Below are 20,068 nucleotides of genomic sequence, written 5' to 3' on the forward strand. Positions count from 1 at the left end.
TGGGAGTCATGCTGGGACATCTCTGGGTTATGTGGCTCATTCCGGGAACTGTTTTCTGGGGGGAAGGGGCGCAGCCTGGAGTGTACAGGAGTACTCCCCGGCTGTGGCGAGGGCGGGGCTGGCTGTCCGGGGTCCCGCGGGCCCCTCCGCCGGGCGCTGCGGGGACGCGGCGCCCCGAGCCCGGCCGGCGCGGGGGGCGCGCGCCTCTTCCCGCCGTTACCATGGTGACAGCGCGACGCCTGCCAGCGGCGGCTCTCATTGGCTGTCGCTGGCGGCGGGGGCGGGGCGTGCAGAGACACTGCCCAATCCGCAGCGCGCCCGCAGCCGCGGCCCCGCCCCGCGGGTTAAGGCGTGGCGGGCGCTTCCGGCGGGGCGGGCGCGGGCGGAAGCGGCGGCGATGGCGTCGGGCGGCAGCCGTGGGTCCCGCTCGCCCTCCCCGGCCGAGCGCCGCCCGCCGCCCTTCCCCGAGCACCGCGGGCTGGGGGCCCCCGACAGCGACTCGGAGGGCGAGGACATCTTCACCGGCAGCGTGAGTGCGGCCGCGGGCGGCGCGCCGTCCCGGGGGCGCTGCGGGGCCGGGCCCGTGCGCGAGGAGTTGCCCGGGGCATCCTCATGGCTTGGTGAAAATTGTGCGAAACGCCCCCGAATCCCCCAGAGTAAAGGGGTGGGGGCGGTGCCTCTGGTCTCGTGTCCCTTCGTGGGGGAGCTGCGGAGAAGGAGCCGCGGGCCCGGGTGGGGCTCACGGAGCGGCTCCCGGGGCTGTGGGGCCGAGAAGAGGATGTGCTCGGCTGCTCCCCGTTCTCCGGGGCTGTGGGGCCGGGGAGAGGCCGTGCTCGGCTGCTCCCCGTTCTCCGGGGCTGTGGGGCCGAGAAGAGGATGTGCTCGGCTGCTCCCCGTTCCCCGCGGCTGCATCTCCTCCGTGCCTAAGGCCGGGCTGGGTGGAGCTTGGAGCAGCCTGCTCCGGTGGCAGGTGTCCCTATCCATGGCAGCTGCTGGAACGCGGTGGGCTTCAGGGTCCCTCACGACCATCCTGCAGTGGCAGCCACAGCTCAGCCTCTTTACTGCGTAGCTTGTGAGGCTTTGCTGGGGGAAGAAGCCCCATCTGCCTTCCCCCAGCAATCCAGAGGGTGCTGGTGTGGCTGCCATGGTACCTTCAGTTTGAGATTGAGGGTGGTGTGGGGGGGTGAGGTGACAGGAGGCAGCCAGTGTCCCCTGCTCACTGCGTTGTGCTGGGATGCAGGAGGGTTTTGGAGGCCTTGGTGGTGCTTGTTCAGCAAACCAGGTGCTGCTGCACAAATCTGTGGCGAAGGCGGAGGTGTGAAGGGTGTCAGCAGCTTTCCTTGTTTCCAGCAGTCTCCTGTGCAGCAGGTCCAGGTTGCTGAAGGCTGTTGGCGTTAACTCGTGCTGACATTGTCCTAGGTTTGCTCCAGGAAGTGACCAGCAGGCAGGAGGGGAATTAAAACCGACTGCTGCTTTCCCAGGCTGAATCCCAGTCAGCTGAATTTCCTCACTGGCCTCTGGTCCTTGGGATCAGCATCTTAATGCAGCAAGGATTTCACCTAGAGGAGCCACAGAGGCCCTTTCTGGAGGCTGGAATGCTGTGGGGTTGATTCCCTAAGCTTCAGGAGCCTCTGCCCACCTCACCCAGACCTTTTCCAGCCTGCCTGATCCAGCTGGTGGCACAGGAAGAGTTGGTGTCTGTGGCAGGAAGTTCTCCAGGAACATTCTGCAGTTTTCTAGCCTAGGGAGGCCTCGAGCAGGCACTTGTGGCCATGACCAAATGAACCTGCTGGGGATGGCTTGGCCAAGCTTCTCCTGCCACTGACACCAAGCCAGAGCTGTCTCTGCCCTGCTTCTGGTGCAGCTCCTGCCTGGTGTCTGAGCTATGCTTGTGTTTTCCCCTTTTTAGCAGGGAAAAAGGGAGATCTGGGGGACTGTGGATAAATTGTGAGGGTGGAACTCACACTGCTTTGAGCAAAACAGCAGCTGGGCTGGAAACCTGGGAAAGTCCAGTTCTGGGCCTCGCAAGAGGAAGGTGCTGGTACCTATGGCAGGCACCAGGTCATGGAGGTGGTCTGGAACTTCTCAGTACCTTTCTTTGGTGAAGAAATGGAGGATGTAGGAGGTGGCTTGATGGTTTGTGGCCCACCAAGAGGGGCAAGCGCCGAGTTCTGTGGGATGTCATGGGAATCACACATCCCTGTGCTGCAAGGGGAAGCTGGTGAGCCACAGCAGCTTATCAGGTGTTTGGCTTTGTTGTGGAAGCCACTGTCATAACAAGTACATGCCTGTCCTTGTGACCTGGTGGCTTTGCTTGTCTCTGCCCTTGAAGGTTAGGAAAACACTTTCTGGGAAGCAGGGGAGGCAGATCTGCCTGGCTGCCAACGTTCAGGAGGCCCAGCAGCACCTGGGCATCGCCAGCAGGGAAGTGTTTGGGTCAGAGCTGAGCAGAACCAGAGCTGGACCTCATCTCTCTGTTGACAGAGCTTGGATCCCCGTGTGACCACAGCCCTTTCTAGGGATGCCTCCAAGGATCAGCTCTGCCCAAACAAGTTCTGTTTCCCTTTGGAGAACATCAGGCTGGCATGGGAGGACCTCTGCCCACATGTGGGGTGTTGGGGGGTGCTGAGTCCAGCCCCAGAGATGCCTGGTGTTGTGTATGGCCACGGCTCCTCTGTAGCAGCAGATGGAGAAGTAGGAACAGGGCGTGGTGCTTTCATGCCTGAGGAACTAAAGGAACTGAGGAACTAAATTTAAGGCAAACTGGGAAGCAGTTGCAGTAGACAACTACTTTGTCCATGCGCAGTGAGCTTCTTTATGAGCCTGAATATTTCCTGGGGGAGCAGAGGAGCTGTGTGAGCCCTTCTAGTCTGAAGGACTCTGGGGGGACGTTTGGCATGGAGTGTCCCCACTCTCCATCACTAACACACGTAGCTTGTGCCTTTAACTGCTGTAATCCAAGCTGGGAGCAGTCCCTCCTCTAGGAAAACATCCTAAAGTACAGGAGCTCTTGCCATCAAGTGGGTGTTTCTGATGGCTATTTTGTTTTTACCACCCAAAGGCATGAGCCCACCTTAAAGAAAAGCTGCCTCAGCACAGCTTCAGTGATCCGATGGCACTTCCTTGCTGGAGAGAGTGCCAAGGAGCTGCTGGTTTGGAGTCTAATAGAGCTCCATTTACTGCCCATCAAAGACCTGTTCTGTTCTCTGCTGGGACCTACAGAATAGCACTTGCTGTCCCCTTCTTCCTTGGGATATCTGTCTGCCTGCAAAATGAGGGATGATTTGGGATGCAGGCATCTCTAACAGGAATGCTGGAGCACCTCTGTCTTCTGGTGGGGGGGACTGGTTGGCATAAAAGCTCTTGGGTGGGCTATCCCCTTGTCCCCAAGCCTACTGCCAGCAGCCAGGCTGGTCCTTTCTGGGTGGAAACTGGCTCCAGAGTTTGTTGTGACTCTTGTTGTCCTTAAAAGTGGCAGAAAGGGTGATGCTGAAGGGCACAGGGCGGGTGGACAAGGAAGGTGATGCATCTGCTCCTCTCCATCCCTCAGTGTAAATGACCTGTCTTTGAACTTTTAATCCTCTCACAGAGCAACTCCCCAGCCCTGAAAGAAGAACCTCCTCTCCCTGTGAGCAGCTCCTCCAAAGAGAATGGAGTTCATGTGGAGCAGGACAATCAGGACCTATTTGCAGGTGAGTCTGTGTTCTGGGCCTCTCTCAGCTCCAGGTCTGGAGTGATAGTCCTAAAATATCCATAAAGTCCCTGTCTCAAACACACATTCAAATCCACTTGCTCTGGTGTTGTGTTCAGGAAGGTGGGAGCAGCCTCTGCCAGGTCTCCAGGATAATCCTGCCACAGCAGTAACTGTTTGGGAGCTGAAGGGATTAAAATGAGGCTTGCTTTTGTTGCCTTAAGGCCTGAGGTGCTGAGTGTCTCCTCAGAGTTAAAGGGTCTTCCTTCTCCACCTTCTCCTGACTCCAAGCCAGTGAAGGAAGCATCTCTAGCAGAGACCTGGCTGTTCCCAACCCTCCTCAGCAGGGGAAAATGAGGTGGCTCAGACATTCCCCAGCCCTGGCATGATGGGCTGAGAGTCAATTCTGGATACTTCTGCTAAAAGGTGGAAGTTTTTACGTCCTCCAAGTGGAGAGGTGGCCTGGGAAGGAGCCTTCCTCCTAGGCTGGCCTATGTGCCAGGTAAAATCTGTCTTGGCTTTAGCTGCTCCGGTGTGCAGCTCCTCAAGCATGCAGCAAGGAGGTGATCAGTGAGAGGTGATGCCTGGCTCCTTCTGGAATAAGAAGTTCATTGGATTAACATGATGTTGTCCAGCAGGATTGATAAAATGCTCTTACTGCAGTGATGATGCTTTGCTGTGCTCTTCCCGGTGCTGACAGGTGTTCTCCCTATGGATTTCTTTGCTAATTAAGACTTGTTACTACTTGGATCCCATGAATCAGAGAATATTGCAATTGCCTTTCCAGAAATGCCGAGATAGAGGCTGACCCTTGCAAACTTCTTTTGACAGATGCCACTGTGGAGCTGTCCCTTGATAACACTCAGAACAACCAGAAGAAGGAGGTGGCCAAAGCATCCAGTCCTTTGCCCTCATTTGATGTAGCAGCAAGTTCTTCTAGAAACCTTTCAAAGAGCTACGAGGAGGTGAGAATTCCAAACTGTCCTGAGGGTTTCAAGCTGTCTTTGGCAGGAACTCCTCTGTGCACTCAGTTGTAAACATTAATCTTAAATGATGTAATTAATATGTAATTACCTTATCGAATGCCCTGAATTGTGTCTGGGTTGTTAGTCTGAGACTGATACCATGGGAGTGGGGCTCAGGTCAGCCTGGTGGCATTCCTGCTCGTGTGGAGGTCCAGATTCCTTCCAGAGCTATCACAGTGATGGATGTGGTCCTGAGGTCCAAGCTGTGAATTGGAACTCTGCAGTTTCTTCTTGGGGCTGAGCAGTGTGTGCATCAGTCTGGGCAGATAGTGGGTAGGAACAACAAACCCAGTTTGGAATCCTTGCCTGGACACGATGAGGAGCTGGAAGGCTTTATAGAACAGTCCTGGCCAGACTGAGGTGTTAGAGGTGCCCTGCAGGGGGACAAGCTCATCATAATGGTCTGGGGTGGGTTATCCTTGCTTTCCTGGGTTTGACTTGCTGTCCCTCTGTGCTTTCTCCAAACAGCTAGAGGAGGAGGAGGAGGAGCAGGAAGACAAATTTGACCTGACTGTGGGAGTGAGTGACCCGGAGAAAGTTGGTGAGTTACAGTCCTGCCAGGGTGAAAGGGCTGGGGGAGCCGGGCTGGGCCCTGCAGCTCCTGCCTCGGGGCTGTCTCTAAGCACAAACCAGAGCCTTGAATAACGTTTCCAAGGCTTCCTCTGGCATCTTAAAGAAATGATGCTGCACAAAGCCCAGGTGAGAGGCAGGTTCTAGAAAGCCCAGAGCCAGGTTTTTGGGATTCTTGGTGCCTGGCACTGTGGTGACCAACTTGGCACGACCTCCAGGCAGCACTGCACTGTGTGGAGCTGGCATGGAGTAAGCAAAATTCCCTTAGCCTGAAACTGAGTGCATTATTCCATGCTCTGGCACATTCCCTGGAAGCTGAGTTTGCCAGGGAAACAACTTTGGTTTCAAAATGGGTTTCTGTCTATTGAAAGAGGGGTCAGAGTGTCATGACCAGCTGTGTGGAAGTTCCTGGGGTGCAGAAAACCCAAGGTGACATCTGATCCCAGACAGCAGAGCAGCCCCACGAGTGGCAGCTTGTTCCCACTCCATGGCTTGTGATCTCTGGAGCTGGGAGGTGTAAATCAGATGTATCTTAAGGGTAGCACTGGAGCTCGGAGGATGCCCTTCAGATGAACTGCCAGGTGAACAAGTGGATTTCTGTGTGAGCTGGAGCAAACTGCCTGTGGTGTTCCAGGATCCAGCCCCATCCAGCCCGACTTGCATCCTGTGAATAGACTGTTTCATGTGCCCCACAGCCTCCGAATTGTTGGGGTCTGAGCAGATGTGTGGAGCCAGCCCAGAGGCTGCTGGCACAACAAGTGCCCAATTGTCAGTGCTGGCTCCCGTAGGAAGTGTGGGTAGGCATAAGCAGGTTGGGAAGTGGCTGCTGGGCAGGAGTCCAGGGCCATGCAGCAGGATGCTGCCTCTGGTTTTGCAGGAAAATCCAGGGCTCCATCAGACCCAAAATCGGGATCACCGAGGCAGGAAAAGGTCAGGAGCCTCGTGCTTTGTGTTCAGGGAATAGTGGAAAGTGCTGATGTTGTGATCCCAACACCTCGTTTCTGTTTTCCTTAGGGGATGGCATGAACGCCTATGTAGCCTACAAAGTGTCAACACAGGTATGTCTAGCCCCTCTGTGTCTAAATGTCCATTATTTTTCCATGCTTAAAGGCACTGGACTGTATGTCCTTAGCCAAGGCAGCAGTGACCTAAATAAGCAGGAAGCCTGAATGCCTTGTTCTGTGGATTCAGGAGTTATAATCCACAAAGGATGAGCCTGGTTGAGGAACAGTGTTGGAATCCATTTGAAAGGAGACTGGCTTTATTTTCACAGCCAGCTACCTCTTTGCAGCCTTGGCTGAGAGGGATGCTCAGCATTGGAGGGAGCAGCAGGAATGACATCCACTGGGAGAGTCCCTGAGCCCAGGGCTGCTGCTGAAGGTTCTGTGCCAGTGGCAGCATTAGACTGAGCTGACCTGAGCTCAACACTCTCTGCAGAGCTGCTGCTGTAGCTGCATTCACATCAGGACCTCATTCACTCAGTTTCTGTGAGAAATACAGCTGCTGGAATATTTTGGAGTTCTGCTCTGAGCTCTGGAAAGTTGCTCCAGCTGCCTGTACCATGGCTGCTGGGCTACAGGCAACGTGTGGTCTGAGGAAGAGACAAAAGGACTTGTTGTCCTTAGTTTCTGCTCTGCAAACTCAGCCCAAAGCACTGGTGGCCTCTGTAGTCTTTAGGTGGCCTGAGGGGTGTGTCCCTGTTCCTGTGTGGAGCAGGGATGATGGGATTAGGCAGTGGGCAGGGCTTACTAAGCAGTCCATGGCTGTAGGAACAGCTGCTCCTTATTTAATGCCATTAATTCTGCTGCTGGCTCCAGGGAGAACCCAGCTGGGAGAAGAACTGTGGAAAACCTGGGCCAAAACTTGCTCTGTTCACTGCTCACATCTTGCAGAGCTGGCACTGTCCCACTTCACTCCAGAGGTGCCAGCAGGCAGAGCTGGCAGGGCCAGGCTCTCCTGGGGGAGTGTAACCCAAGTGTCATCTCTTCCCCAGACCAGCATGCCGATGTTCAGGAGCAAGCAGTTCTCAGTCAAAAGGAGGTTCAGCGACTTCCTGGGGCTCTATGAGAAGCTGTCGGAGAAGCACGCCCAGAACGGGTTCATTGTCCCTCCGCCGCCTGAGAAGAGCCTGATAGGTGAGTGAGGAGCTGCACAGCAGCGCTGCTGGCACCTTGTCAGAACTCAGAATGTCCCTCAGACATTTTTGGATGTTCCGGGTCCAGGTAAGAAGCATTTGAGACCCTGGCAGGCAGCTGGAAACAGCTGTGATTTTGGATTTGAGCCATGGAATGATTTATCAACCTTGCAGGAAGAACAAGAAGTCACAAAAGTTTAGATATTAGAGTAGAAGTAGTCACAAAGTGGAGGGGAGAATTTCTGAGTGCTGTACAGGGGGGTTTTGGTTTTGTACATGGGGGTCAGAGGTTTTAAGATGGAGGGATCTGCCGTGTCCTCCCTCTCTTCTCCCTTACCTCCATGTTCTTGGTGATGTTGGCACTCACAGATTGGTTTAGAGTAAAAAAACACCATTTAATATAGGTAATACGCAATGGGGAAAAATTGTAAACATGTAACACCTAATGTACCATATAAAAGAGAGCAGCAGCCCTGGGCAGGGAGAGAAGAAGCAGTCGGGGTCAGAGAGGATGTCAGGGTGTGTGTGTGCCTCTGCCTGAGCTGTGAGCAAACCACAGCAGCCCAAGGAGAAAATCTTTTAGATAACTTGCAATAAACTGCCTTGAGACTGAACAACAGAGACTGCTGAGCCTTTCTTTGGAAGCACGGGCTGGAGGAGAGACTTTACCACCACACGGAGCCACCCCTGACCCAGGGTGAGCTCCAGCAGCATGTCGCAGCTCTCGTGAGTCCTTCTGATGGTGAGCTCTGTGCCCGAGGATTGGCCTGCAGCAGTCTCTGAGCTGAGGGGAAAGCTGCAGAGTAGACAAGGAAAATAATCTGGGTTCTGTGGCATGGACAAAGCTCTCGCTCCATAATTGGAGCTCTGGACTTAAATCCTTGATGGAGTTCACAGATGCCTCCTCACCTGCTTGGTGAAGAGTAAAACCTGTGTGGTGTCACTGAATTGCTGTTCACTTGAGTTCAGCCCATTGATTTGCCTCTTTCCTGCATGTCACTTCCTTGGGTGCGGGCAGATTTCAAATTTCTGAAGTCTAATTCCTGTTGTAAGATTCCTCCACTGTCACCCTGATAGTCTGCAATAAACCACTTTACCTTGTGTGTAGAGTTCAGAGCAGCTCATGAATCACATCTTCCCTCTGTGCTAGGCATGACCAAAGTGAAAGTTGGGAAAGAAGATTCCTCCTCTGCAGAGTTCCTAGAAAAACGTCGGGCTGCTCTAGAGAGGTATGACCCCATCAGCTGTCCCTGAACTGAGTGAGGGACCTCGGGGAGGTCTGGCAGGTCTGTTCTTTGTGGTGGCATCACCAAATTCCCCAGGGAGATAGGGGAACTGGTGGGTGAATTAGAACAGTTGTTGGCTCTGATTTCCAGCCCCCCAGCTGCTGTTCTGGAGTAAATGCCAGTGTGTATTGCTGTGATGGCTCAGAGCTGGATTTGCTACAGCCACAGTAACTCCTGGAGTTGTTCCTCCCACAGGTACCTACGGAGAGTGGTCAGCCATCCAACCATGCTGCAGGACCCGGACGTCAGGGAGTTCTTGGAGAAGGAGGAGGTCAGTGGGGTGGAGTAAGGTGTCCTTGGAAGTGCTGAAGGAAATGGTTCTTGAGCAGTTAATGAGGCAGGATCCCACAAAGTTCAGTGGGAAGTGGCAGAACCTGTGAGACTGGGAGCTGGTGTTGGTACCAGGTGCCCACCAAAGCTGCTGAGCCATCCCCTCAGCTGGACATGAGGGAGAAAACAAACAAAAGGCTTGTGGGTTGAGGTAAGGGCAGGGAGAGATCACTCAGCAGTTACCTCATGGGCAAAACAGGATCATGGAATGGCTTGGGCTGGAAGGGACTTTAAAAAGCCCATCTCTTTCCACCCCCTGCCATGGCAGCAACGCCTGCTGCTATCCCAGGTTGCTCCAAGCCTCATCCACTGGCCTTGGACATTTCCAAGGATGGGGAAGCCACACCTGTGCCAGAGCTCATCACCCTCACAGCTAAGAATTTATTCCCAATATCCCATCTGTCCCTGTCCTCTGGCAGTGGAAACTCATTTACTCTTGTCCTGTCACTCCAGGCCTTGTTCAGAGTCCCTTTTTGCAGCTCTCCTGGAGCCCCTTTAGACACTCAGTGGGGCTCTGAGGTCTCCCTGGAGCCTTCTCCTCTCCAGGTGAACCCCCTCAGCTCTCCCAGCCTGGCTCTGTCTCCTACAGCAAAGCAAACTGTTCCATTCCTTTCCAGCTCCCAAGAGCAGTAGGAACCCAGACCCTGAGTGGAGCAGGAATAATGAAGATGTTCAACAAAGCCACGGATGCTGTCAGCAAAATGACCATCAAGATGAACGAGTCAGACATCGTAAGTGTCGGGGCACCTCTGGGCCGTCCCTGTCCTTGCTCCAGAGCTCCATAGAGCTCTTCCAGCCCCACCTGTGGGAATCAGCTCTGCATTTACCCCTTGCAGTGGTTCGAGGAGAAGCTGCAGGAGGTGGAGTGCGAGGACCAGCGGCTGCGGAAGCTGCACGCTGTGGTGGAGACGCTGGTGAACCACCGCAAAGGTGACCGGGACAGCGTCGCGCGTTCCGGAATTTGGGCTGGGACAGCCCCCCTGGGCCCTGCCTGGAGGGGCTCACCAGTGTCCTAGGGACACTTCCAGGGAGCTGGGACAGTGCCAGAAAGGATTCTCTGTCCCTTCCTTCTGGGAGACAGATGTACAATGGTCGCTCCAGTTCTTCTGTCCAGCTCCACAAGCTTGGGATGGTAGTGTGGAAGGGAACCTGTGTCCTGTGGGATCACAGAATCCCAGGATGGCTTGGGGGCTAAAGGGACCTTAAAGTCCATCTTGTTCCACCCCTTCCTGCCATGGGCAGCGATGCCTTCCACTATCCCAGGTTGCTCCAAGCCCTGTCCAGCCTCAGGCACTTGCAAGGATGGGGCAGCCACAGTTTGAGGCCCTTGCACAGCTTGCTCAGACAGTTCCCTCACAGGGAAGAATTCCTTCCCAATATCCCATCTATCCCTGGCCTCTGTCAGGGGGAAGCCATTTCCCCTTGTCCTGTCCCTCCAGGTCCTTGTCCCAAGTCCCTCTCCAGCTCTCCTGGGGCCCTGTTAGGCACTGGCAGGGGCTCTGAGGTCTCTCTGGAGCCTTCTCTTCTGCAGGCTGATCAACCCTCATTCCCTCAGCCTATGGGTCAGAAGGCTCAGTAGCAAACCTGAGCAGAGCTGACCTCTGGGAGTGGGGATGTTTTCCTTCCTCTGCATGTTCTGACTGACTTCTGCAAAGCTGTGCCTGTCCTGCTCAGCTGCTTCCCTTTTCCTCATGGCTGGAAGCTGCTAGCTCTGACTGAGCCAGTGCTGGCTCTTCCAGCTGGTATCTCCTGGAGCTGAACCCTCTGCTAGGGAGCTCCTGGTGCAGCCAGGCCCATCTCCTGACCCTCCTCCCGTTCCCCAGAGCTGGCACTGAACACGGCCCAGTTTGCCAAGAGTCTGGCCATGCTGGGCAGCTCAGAGGACAACACGGCCCTGTCCCGGGCGTTGTCCCAGCTGGCTGAGGTGGAGGAGAAGATTGAGCAGCTGCACCATGAACAGGCTAACAATGACTTCTTCCTCCTGGCCGAGCTCCTGGGGGACTACATCCGCCTGCTCTCGGTTGTAAGGGTAAGGACTCCTTTGCTCCTGCTCCTCGTACCCATCGTAGGCTTAGGGATGCCTGAAGGTCTTCCAAATTGAGCACAGGACAGAGCAGAGGGCATGCAGGGCGTGGCCCCTTCAGGCAGAGGGAAGACTTGCTGACTGTCCAGGTGTGCACTGGTTAGGTTGGAGAATGGTTGTAGGTGAGGCTTGGCCATGCTGCTGTTCTCCAGAGGGGATGTGGAGCAAGTTCATGGCTTGTGGGTGACCCCAACCCTTCCAGAGGTGAAGGCTGAAGCTGTGAACTGGTAACCTGTGATACAGGGGGTGAAAACTGACCTGCCAAGTGCCTGCTGGTGCAGAGCCTGAGTGCTGAGTGCTCCTAAACTTGAGCGTCAAGTCCACACAGCCCAACCAGTGCACTGGGAAAAAGCAATCCCATGGGAGCAGCAAGTCCAGCAGGCTGACCCCTTCCTGCCCCAATGGCCAGACCACCATATCCTTGGTCCACTGGTCCATACAGGAGCTGTGGATGCTCCAGAGCAGGAGCCAGTCTGTGTTCTGGCTCAGCTTTGGTCCAGGACCTCCAGTGTCCCCTTGTCAGGAGATCTCTGCCCCTCCTTCCCTCCAGGGAGCCTTTGACCAGCGCATGAAGACCTGGCAGCGGTGGCAGGATGCCCAGACCATGCTCCAGAAGAAGAGGGAGATGGAGGCCAGGCTGCTGTGGGCAAACAAACCCGACAAGCTGCAGCAGGCCAAGGATGAGATCTCGGAGGTAGAGAACGGAGCTGCTCTGTTCCTGCCCTCATGCTTCAGTGGGAAAGGAGCCTTCTGGGCTGGGGAAGGAACCTTCTGGGCTGGAGAAGGAACCTTCTGGGCTGGGGGACACCTCCTGAGCAGGAGGGACGGGTGTCTGTGGCCAAGTTGCCCCAAGGGCTAAGCCATCCTTGAGTGAGGCTGCAGGAGGGGCTGCTGGTGGCCCTGCCTCCTGTGCCTTCCATGCCACAGTGGTGACAAGGGCTGGGAGGACTGAGCTCTGCTCCAGCAGCACCTCCCACACGTACAGTCGTGGCTCCAGGCCCCCATGGAGAGGGGGGCAGGAGTTCCTTCTCCTGTCCCCAGCTGCACTTCCTGTCTCTGCAGTGGGAGTCCCGGGTGACACAGTACGAAAGGGACTTTGAGCGCATTTCTGCCGTCATCCGCAAGGAAGTGATACGGTTTGAGGTACGTGGAGGGCAGCCCTTGGCACTGACCTGGGCTCCTGCCCCTCCTCCTGCCACAGCAGCATCCCTAAATCCTGACTGAGCTGGAGTGTTGCTGAGGGCTTTTGGTTGAGGGGACTTCCCCACAGGGAATCTTAAAGTTGGGTGGGCAGAGATCCTCTGTGCCCCATATGCTGGTCTCCTCATGGGACCCCAGGAGGAACAGGAAAATCCTGGTGGTTTCTCCTTCCCCCTCCCAAAATCTAGAGGGTTTTGGTGGTTGGTCCAGCCTCATGGCCTTCTCTTGCAGAAAGAGAAATCTAAGGACTTCAGAAACCACGTCACGAAATACCTTGAGACGTTATTGAACTCTCAGCAGCAGGTGAGTGGTCCCTGATGTGGTTTTATGTCCCAGTTCAGGCCATGCTTGCGACTCTCAAGCATGACCCCCTGCACTACAGCTCCATCCTCAAGGCTCCTGACTCTCTCCCTCTCCTCCCTGCAGCTGGTGAAGTACTGGGAAGCGTTCCTGCCTGAAGCCAAGGCCATTTCTTAATTGGACTGAGCAAACAAACCTGAATTTTGCCTTTTTTTTTTTTTTTTTTTTTATATACACTATACCTCCTCCTCTTTTCCACGTGAGCGACCCCTCGTTCCACATGCTGGAGCTGGTAGAGGTGGCACCCCCAGAAGAACAGCTTGCGAGCCAGTAACTCTTCTAACTGTATATTTTTCATTTAGCAACATATATTTTCTTACTGAAGAGAAACTAGTTTCCTGCTTCCAGATCAGACCTGCAGCCACAGGGGGTTAATAAGATCTGGCAAATATCTATTTTTCAGGCTGGGTTTTAAGGCTCTAATGAATTATCTTACTCCTGCAGTGCCATTAAAGTTCTGTAATAAAACTTCTATCAGGGCAAACAGGCTCTGGGTGTTCAGGGTGGGAGTGGGGAGGGGTAACGGTGGATCCCGTGGCAGCCGAGGGAAGCAGCAGAGCCTCCCCCGTGTTGTGACGGACAGAGGTGACCTTGGACGCTGCTCTGGCCACCTGTCCTCGCTCTTGATTAGGCTTTGGCTGTCTGCCTTTCCTTCAGTGGAAGCCGTTTTTAGGGTCCGAGCCCAGTGAGGCTCTGTAGCAATCCCACTTCGTGGCATTCCCCAGAAATCCATGGTGGAGCTCTCGGGGCTGTGGTGCTCCTACCCCCCGACCCTTACCGGGGGTAGCTTTGCCCCTTCCCCCGTTCCCAGCCTCGCGTGTGCGTTTTATCAAAACCGATACCCGCTAAAGAAGAGAAAAGGCAGCTTGGGCTGACTTCCCTCTTTCCTTTCCCCTTATCCTTGTAAACCGGGTCCCCGCGGCGCCTCCGCTGCTCCCCCGGCTGTGCTGTGCCGGGCTGGCCGGGGGCTGTGCCGTGCCCCGCCATGGGCGCCCGGGGCGGTCCCGCCCCGGCCCCGGCGCCGCTGCCGTTCCCGTTCCCGCCGCCGTTCCCGCCGCCGCTCCCGGCCCCGCCGAGCCCCGGGCCATGATCGCCGCGTCCATCGCCGTGTCCATCGCCGCGGCGGAGCCCCCGCGCAGCCCCGGCCGGGCGCACACGGTGAGGGTCGGCGCCGCGCGGCTGCGGGCTCGGCCGCCCGCAGGGAAGGGTGGGCGCGGGTGGCTCCTCCTGCCCCGGCAGCTGCGGGTCGCCGCTTGTCCCCGCGTGTCCCCCGCCCGGCAGTGCAGGTCCTGCCTTTCCCCGGGGGTCCCAGCTGCCCCAGCACGGCAGGCGGCCCCGGGTTCCCGTGGGGGTCACCCTGTGCGCCCGCGGGGATTTGTCTCCCTCCGCTCCAGGAATCTTCCACGTGCCCCGGGAGTGCGGGTCGCTGCCGAGGGACACGGACCCGCTGCCTCCTCTGGCCCGGGGGTGCGGGACCCTGCCTGCCGCTGTCCCCGCTGCCTGCGGGGGCTGGTTTCTGCCTCTCCCCAGGCGTCTGTCCCTGCCCTGCGGTGATTCCACCCTAAGCCAGGGACGGGAGGGCTCCCGTGTTCCACCTCCCCCGTGTCCTGTTTGTCCCCGAGCACTGTCCTCTGTCCCCGCGTGGGGGTGTCCCCAGGCACCCCTGGGAGAGCCCCCGACAGACACAGCGGGGTCCCTGACCGGAGATCCGCACAGGGGTCGCTGCCGATGGGGACCCATTGTCCTTGAAGGAGGGGATGGGGATGTGGGCAAGGTGAGATTATTTTGGCCTGGGGGAGGGCTACGGGGCTGGAGAGCCACGGGGCAGGAGGGCTGTGCGTGTCCCTGGAGGGTCCCAGCCGGGAGGGAGCACAGACCCTTTACCTTTGAAAGGGGAGAGGTCCCTGTGTCCCCCATGGCTGGGGGTTCCCTTCCTTCCCCGGGATACCCCACCTGCTCTGGGACTGGAGGTCCCCTCGTTCCCCCAGACGACCCTGAAGTGTCCCAGCCTCAAGGGTTGGAGGTCCTCAAGTATCCCTGGGTGGTCCTTGCCTGCCCCAGGGGTCTCTGCCTGCCCTGGGTCCCTGCTGGGGGCACGTTCTGCCCTGGAAGTCGGGAGTGTCTCTGTCCTGCAGCTTCCCTCTCATCCTGGCGGTGCAGGGTCCTGCCTTGTCCCCGGGGTTCCCACATCCCAGGGGTGCCTCCACTTGCCCCAGGGGTTGGAGGCTCTTCCTGTCCCTCCCCGGGGTTCTGTTCTGGGGTTCTTGTCTTGTTGCTTCCATGGGATCCCCCCCTGCTCGGGAGGGGTCTCCATGTGTGTCAGGGACTGAGGGGACTGAGGAACCCCACTTGTCCCAGGGGTAGCCCACGGGCCACCCTCTGGGGGTGCTCCTCTACCCTGGGAATCCCCTCTGACCCCAGAGGGTTACGGGGTCCCTGTCTATCCCTGGGTACCCCCATCCTCCCCAGGGATGTGTGTCCCACATCTGCCCTGGGGGTGGGATGTCTCCAAGTTTCTCCCCTCTGTCCCCAAATGCCCAGGAGTGGCTGTCCCTGCCTGAATCCAGAGGATCCCTGCTGGGGCAAGAGGGAGGGACAGACAGTGATCCTCTACCCCTGGAAGGGGTGGGGAAGGGGCATCACTGTTGAGGGTGTCTTCTCTGTTCCCATGGGGTCCTTGTCATATCCCTGTGCAGCCAGGATGGGGCTGTGTCCTTCCCCCAGGAGTGCAGCATCCAAGTGCCCCTGAGGGGTCCCTGTGAGAACTTTACACCTGCAATGGCAAGGATGGCCCCTGGCCAGGGTGTTGGGTCCCTGTCTGTGTCTGGGTGCCCCCTCTACCCTGGGCACGAGGGTGCCTGCTTGCCCTGGATGGTGGAGGATGTGGGGGTCTTAATGTGCCCACCAGGGTGTCCCCACATGCTCCAAGTGCTTGGGGGGTTCCCAGCAGCCCTTACCTCCTCCCAGGGTCCCAACTGTGTGGGTGAGTGAGGAGGCAAGGGGAGAGAGGAGCAGATGGGACCATCTGCCTTGAGGAGGAGAGGTCCCCAACTGTCCTCATGGATTCCTTTCTGGGAGGGGACACAAAGCCCTTGACAGGGAGGGGATGGGGGTCCCTGGCCCAGGGGGTGCTGGGCAGGGATCCCCACAGCGTTCCTTTCTGACGTGGGTCTGAGGTGGATCCTCTGCCCTTCTACGTTGGCCTGGGGGGTTCTCTGTGGCACTGTGGGATGGAGATGCCTGTCTGTCTGCAGGGACCCACCCTTGAAAGCAGGAGCTGTCCTTGGCCTGGGGAGTGGAGTGGGGGGACCCCTGGCTGTGTGGGGAAAGAAGGGGTTCTCCTGCCTTCCCCAGGAGGGTGGAGATCCATGACTATCGCTGGGTAGAGGGCCTTACCTGTCTTGGGGAAAGATGGGTCATCTCCCTCTGTCCCGTCGGTTTGAGGTCCTCATGTGCCCCTTCCTGGTGCCCCTGCACACCCCAAGGTGTTGGGGGTCCCTGGCAGCCCCAGGGTCCCAACTGCCTGGCAGGGTTTGGTGGGGGTTGGGATGTCACAGCTTCCCCTTGGGAGGGGAGAATTGTGTCCCATCTGCTTCTGGGGGTCTTGCCTGGTCCCATGGTGCCCCATTGGCCATGGGGGTGTTGGGGGTCTGTCCTGGGGGATGGAGGTCTCTGCCTGTCCTAGAGAAGTGGAGGTGAAGTGTCCCAAGTGCTCTCCACAGGCGTGTGAGTTAGCAGCCCCTACCTCCCCTGGGAGGCTGATTAAGATGGTGAGGCTGATGAGCGTGGTGAGGGTCCTGAGGCTGGGGCTGGTGAGGATGATGGAAATGGTAAAGATGATGAGGCTGGAGCTGATGAGGATGATGAGGGATGGTGAGGGTGATGAAGATGGTGAGAACAATGAGGATGGTGAGGCTGGGGCTGGTGAGGATGATGAGAATGGTGAAGATGATGAGGATGGTGAGGCTGGGGCTGGTGAGGATGATGAGAATGGTGAAGATGGTGAGAACAATGAGCATGGTGAGGCTGAGGATGGTGAGGGTGATGAAGATGATGAAGATGGTGAGGATGATGAGGGATGGTGAGGATGATGAAGATGATGAGGCTGGGGCTGGTGAGGAGGACTCGCTGCCTGTCCCCGTCACAGGTGTTCCGGGTGGAGGTGCTGTGCAATGGCCGGCGGCACACGGTGACCAAGCGCTACAGCGAGTTCCAGGCACTGCACAAGCAGGTGAGAGCCCCCAGCTCTGCAGGGAGGGGACATGGGGGGCCTGGCCTCATCCCCTCTGGCCTGCCCTGATCCCCCCACACTCTTCCCCAGATCAAGAAGACCTGCAAGGTCCCCAACTTCCCCGCACACCATGTCTCCAGGTGGATGCCCAAAGGGCTGGAGCAGCGCCGGCAGGGCCTGGAGGTTTACCTGCAGGTGAGGAGTGTATGGCAGATTCAGGGTGAGTTTTTAGGGCTGAGGAACACACGGTGGTGGGTTTGGGAGGGGTTTTCTGGGGTGCTGAACCCCCTGGAGCATTGCAGGGTGTGCTGGATGACAATGAGGAGCTGCCCCAGGAAATCCTGGAGTTCCTGAAGGTGCGGTGGTGCCAGCAGCACCCCAAGGCCAGCAGCCCCCTGTGAGTAGATGAGTTCTGCTGGCACCTGGGTTACCCCTGTGGAGGCACCCTGGGTACAGAGGGTGGGGATGGTGGGGGCAGGCTGAGGACTGATGTCCCCTCTTCCACAGCAGCACCACACTCCTGCCCTCCCAGCGCCCCATTGTCGGCTTCTGCTGGGATCCCTACGTGCGGCCTCACGGCACTGGTAAGGAGCAGAACTGTGGAGCAGATCTCCAAAACCTCCAAGAGGCTCTTCTGGGCCCTGTGAAGGTGCTTCTCCTTTAACGGGGCCCAGGAGGGAACAGCTATTGCAGCACCCCCATTTCCTCACAGAGCTGCTCCCCAACACCGTCGTCAGCGGGGTGCTGCAGGGCCTCTACCTCCCCCTGAGCTGCTCCCTGGCCAGCAGCACCCCAAGCCTCTGGAATGATGAGTTCCACCCAGCACCCAGGGATGCAGTGGTGATAGAAAAGGATCCTTGACTCCTCCCTGCCGGGCTGGGGTAGGGAAATGGTGGGAGAAGCCAAAGGGATGTTGGGAATTGCTCTCTCACCACCATGCAAAGTGCCTTTGTTGGCAGAGCAGGAGTTCTGCCTTCCCCCCTGCTGTTCTGGGCTTGCAGTATGAGCCTTTGGATGCTGAATGGTGCTGGAAACCTCTCTGCATCCAGGCTTTTGTGCAATAAATCTCCTGGATTTGACTGACTGGCAAAGTGCTGTGCTGTGGAATTCTGCAAAGCAAACCCAGGGCCAGCTGTGCCACTGCTCCCAGCTGGATGAGATGTGGAAGAAGCAAGGTTGGAAGTGGGGCGCGAAGGTTGAGAGGGGTGCATCTGGGTGGGGGATGCAGAGTGATCTGCACCCCTCCGAAGGCAGGAGAGAGTCAGCTGTTTAAAAAACACATTGGTCACATTTATTGGTGCATGTGCTTCTTACAAAAGTGATGGAAGAGCAGCCTGTGCCCTGTCCCACTGGCTGGGAGGCAGCAGGGAGAGGGGCCGGGCGCTGGGACATTGCAGGAGCCGGTGGCCCCAGGGCAGGGGAAGCACAGCAGCCCCGTCCCACAGCCCCTCACAGCCTGGCAGGGCCTGGTCCCGTCACTCTTTGGCGATGGCAAACGGCTTCTCCACCTCGATGGTGCCACAGTCAACGATGGTGACGTCCTTGAGGGGCTTGTCCCGGCTGTCTGTCTTCGTGCTCTCCACCTTCCGCACCACGTCCTGGTGGAGCAGAGTGTGAGAGTGGGACACGTGGGCAGAGCCAGCTCGGCCAAGCCCTGCCCAGTCCCGCTCTCCCCGGAGCACCGACCCCTTTCCCTCTGCCATCCCTCACCATTCCCTCCAGCACTTTGCCGAACACCACGTGCTTCCCGTCCAGCCACGGCGTCTTCACGGTGGTGATGAAGAACTGGGAGCCGTTGGTGTCCTTGCCAGCGTTGGCCATGCTCACCCAGCCTGGCCCGTAATGCTTCAGCTTGAAGTTCTCGTCAGGGAAACGGTCCCCGTAGATGCTTTTTCCTAGAAGTAGGGACAAAAAGGCCAAAGTGGTTTAATGGAATATGTTGGGGTAGGGGTGATGATGGTGGCAGCTCCAGCACGAGCTGGGTGGGGGAATGAGCAATTCCAGAGCAGGGACTATCACTGCTGCCACAGGGATACATGAGCCTGGGGGAAGCACTCCAGGGGCTGGGCAGGGGTGTCACGCCAAGGGACCAGGGCAGGAGGCTCCCAGCACTCAGCTCTGCTCTGCTCTGAGGCCATGTCTTTGTGAGCTCCATGCCAACTTGGTTCCACCAAGCTCCAGCTCTACACTGGTCGCAGGCACAGCCCTGCAGTGGATGAAGTGCGGCTGCTGTCTCACTCCCAGACAGCAGCTTGGATCTGCCAAGTTACCTCCAGTGCCATCGCCGCGGGTGAAGTCTCCTCCCTGGATCATGAAGTCCTTGATCACACGGTGGAACTTGCTTCCCTTGAAGCCAAATCCTTTCTGGGGGTGTGGAGGGAGAAGATGGAGTGAGGCGAAGGGACAGAGCAGAGCTCCGTGCCCCCAGCGCTGCCCCAGGGCAGGACCCGAGCAGGGCAGGCCCAGGGCGCCGCGGGCCCCTCACCTCTCCGGTGGCCAAGGCCATGAAATTCTCCACCGTCTTGGGCACTGTCTTGCCGAAGAGCCCGATGACGACACGGCCCGCATCCTCCTCACCGATCCGCAGGTCGAAGAACACCTTGGGGGAGGGCGGAGGAAGGTTGGGGGGATCAGGTGAGTCAGACTCACCTTGCTGGGCCAACCCACCCCGAAAGTCCGAGGCACCAACTCCACCCAGGCCCAAAACCTCACCAGGTGCGGGTGGTCGGTGCCCACACCCCCGGCTGCATCCCCCCGGCAGCCTCACCACTCACCCCAGCTGCAGCCCGGGCTGGGCCGAGCTGTGGCGGGGCCGCCTCCCCCTTCAGGGCCCCGCGCCCGCCCCTCCCTGCCTCCCTCCCTGCCTCCCCCCGGCCTTGCCCCACCCTGCCCGTCCCGGACCCTTCCAGGGCCCCCCGCCCCACGCGGGCTCTGCCCCCCGAGCCTTTCCCAATCCCCCCGCCGGCCCCGCCTCGGCCCCCCCCGACCTTGGCGGTGACCTTGGGTCCCTTCTTGCGCTCGTCGGCGCGGGAGGCCGCGGGCAGCAGGAGCAGGAGGGCCGCGCCCAGCGCCGCCGCCGCCACCAGCACCTTCATCCTGCGCCGCTCGCAGCCCGGCCACAGCGCCCGCCGCGCCGCCGGCATCCGGCCACGCCCGCC

At 58.1% G+C, this 20,068-nt stretch overlaps 3 protein-coding genes across 3 annotated transcripts; 2 read left to right on the forward strand and 1 right to left on the reverse strand.

Moving 5' to 3' along the window:
• Positions 1 to 378: 378 nt before the first annotated feature.
• SNX1 (sorting nexin 1) lies at positions 379 to 13,163 on the forward strand. Its single transcript, XM_021554283.3, has 15 exons — positions 379 to 529; positions 3,590 to 3,692; positions 4,523 to 4,656; positions 5,185 to 5,257; positions 6,301 to 6,344; positions 7,280 to 7,421; positions 8,571 to 8,649; positions 8,902 to 8,977; positions 9,654 to 9,767; positions 9,873 to 9,966; positions 10,860 to 11,065; positions 11,670 to 11,813; positions 12,182 to 12,262; positions 12,551 to 12,622; positions 12,746 to 13,163. The coding sequence occupies exons 1-15, from the start codon at positions 398 to 400 to the stop codon at positions 12,794 to 12,796; spliced, it is 1,545 nt and encodes a 514-aa protein (XP_021409958.1). The 5' UTR covers positions 379 to 397; the 3' UTR covers positions 12,797 to 13,163.
• Positions 13,164 to 13,667: 504 nt separating this feature from the next.
• Positions 13,668 to 18,001, forward strand: SNX22 (sorting nexin 22). The gene is given in 7 exon segments (XM_085588586.1): positions 13,668 to 13,837; positions 16,827 to 16,910; positions 17,001 to 17,105; positions 17,213 to 17,307; positions 17,421 to 17,494; positions 17,623 to 17,683; positions 17,685 to 18,001. Coding segments are annotated over 7 exon segments (561 nt in total). The 5' UTR covers positions 13,668 to 13,765; the 3' UTR covers positions 17,755 to 18,001.
• A 177-nt stretch (positions 18,002 to 18,178) lies between these two features.
• PPIB (peptidylprolyl isomerase B) lies at positions 18,179 to 20,068 on the reverse strand. Its single transcript, XM_021554264.4, has 5 exons — positions 19,898 to 20,068; positions 19,396 to 19,509; positions 19,181 to 19,274; positions 18,621 to 18,805; positions 18,179 to 18,508 (listed from the first exon to the last, which is right to left on the reverse strand). Exons 1-5 carry the CDS (start codon positions 20,051 to 20,053, stop codon positions 18,386 to 18,388), a joined length of 672 nt encoding a protein of 223 aa, XP_021409939.1. The 5' UTR covers positions 20,054 to 20,068; the 3' UTR covers positions 18,179 to 18,385.

The sequence above is a fragment of the Lonchura striata genome, chromosome 10 (assembly GCF_050655825.1).
Source record: "Lonchura striata isolate lonStrDom1 chromosome 10, ASM5065582v1, whole genome shotgun sequence".
In the NCBI taxonomy this organism is placed as follows: domain Eukaryota; kingdom Metazoa; phylum Chordata; class Aves; order Passeriformes; family Estrildidae; genus Lonchura; species Lonchura striata.

Coding starts and splice junctions, on each gene's coding strand:
- SNX1 (XM_021554283.3), top strand. CDS start 398: ATGGCGTCGGGCGGCAGCCGTGGGTCCCGCTCGCCCTCCCCGGCCGAG. Junction 7,422..8,570: donor GCCTGAGAAGAGCCTGATAG/GTGAGTGAGGAG, acceptor CCTCTGTGCTAG/GCATGACCAAAGTGAAAGTT. Junction 11,066..11,669: donor GCCTGCTCTCGGTTGTAAGG/GTAAGGACTCCT, acceptor CCTTCCCTCCAG/GGAGCCTTTGACCAGCGCAT.
- PPIB (XM_021554264.4), bottom strand. CDS start 20,053: ATGCCGGCGGCGCGGCGGGCGCTGTGGCCGGGCTGCGAGCGGCGCAGG. Junction 19,510..19,897: donor GACCCAAGGTCACCGCCAAG/GTCGGGGGGGGC, acceptor CCCTCCCCCAAG/GTGTTCTTCGACCTGCGGAT. Junction 18,806..19,180: donor CCGCGGCGATGGCACTGGAG/GTAACTTGGCAG, acceptor CCCTACTTCTAG/GAAAAAGCATCTACGGGGAC.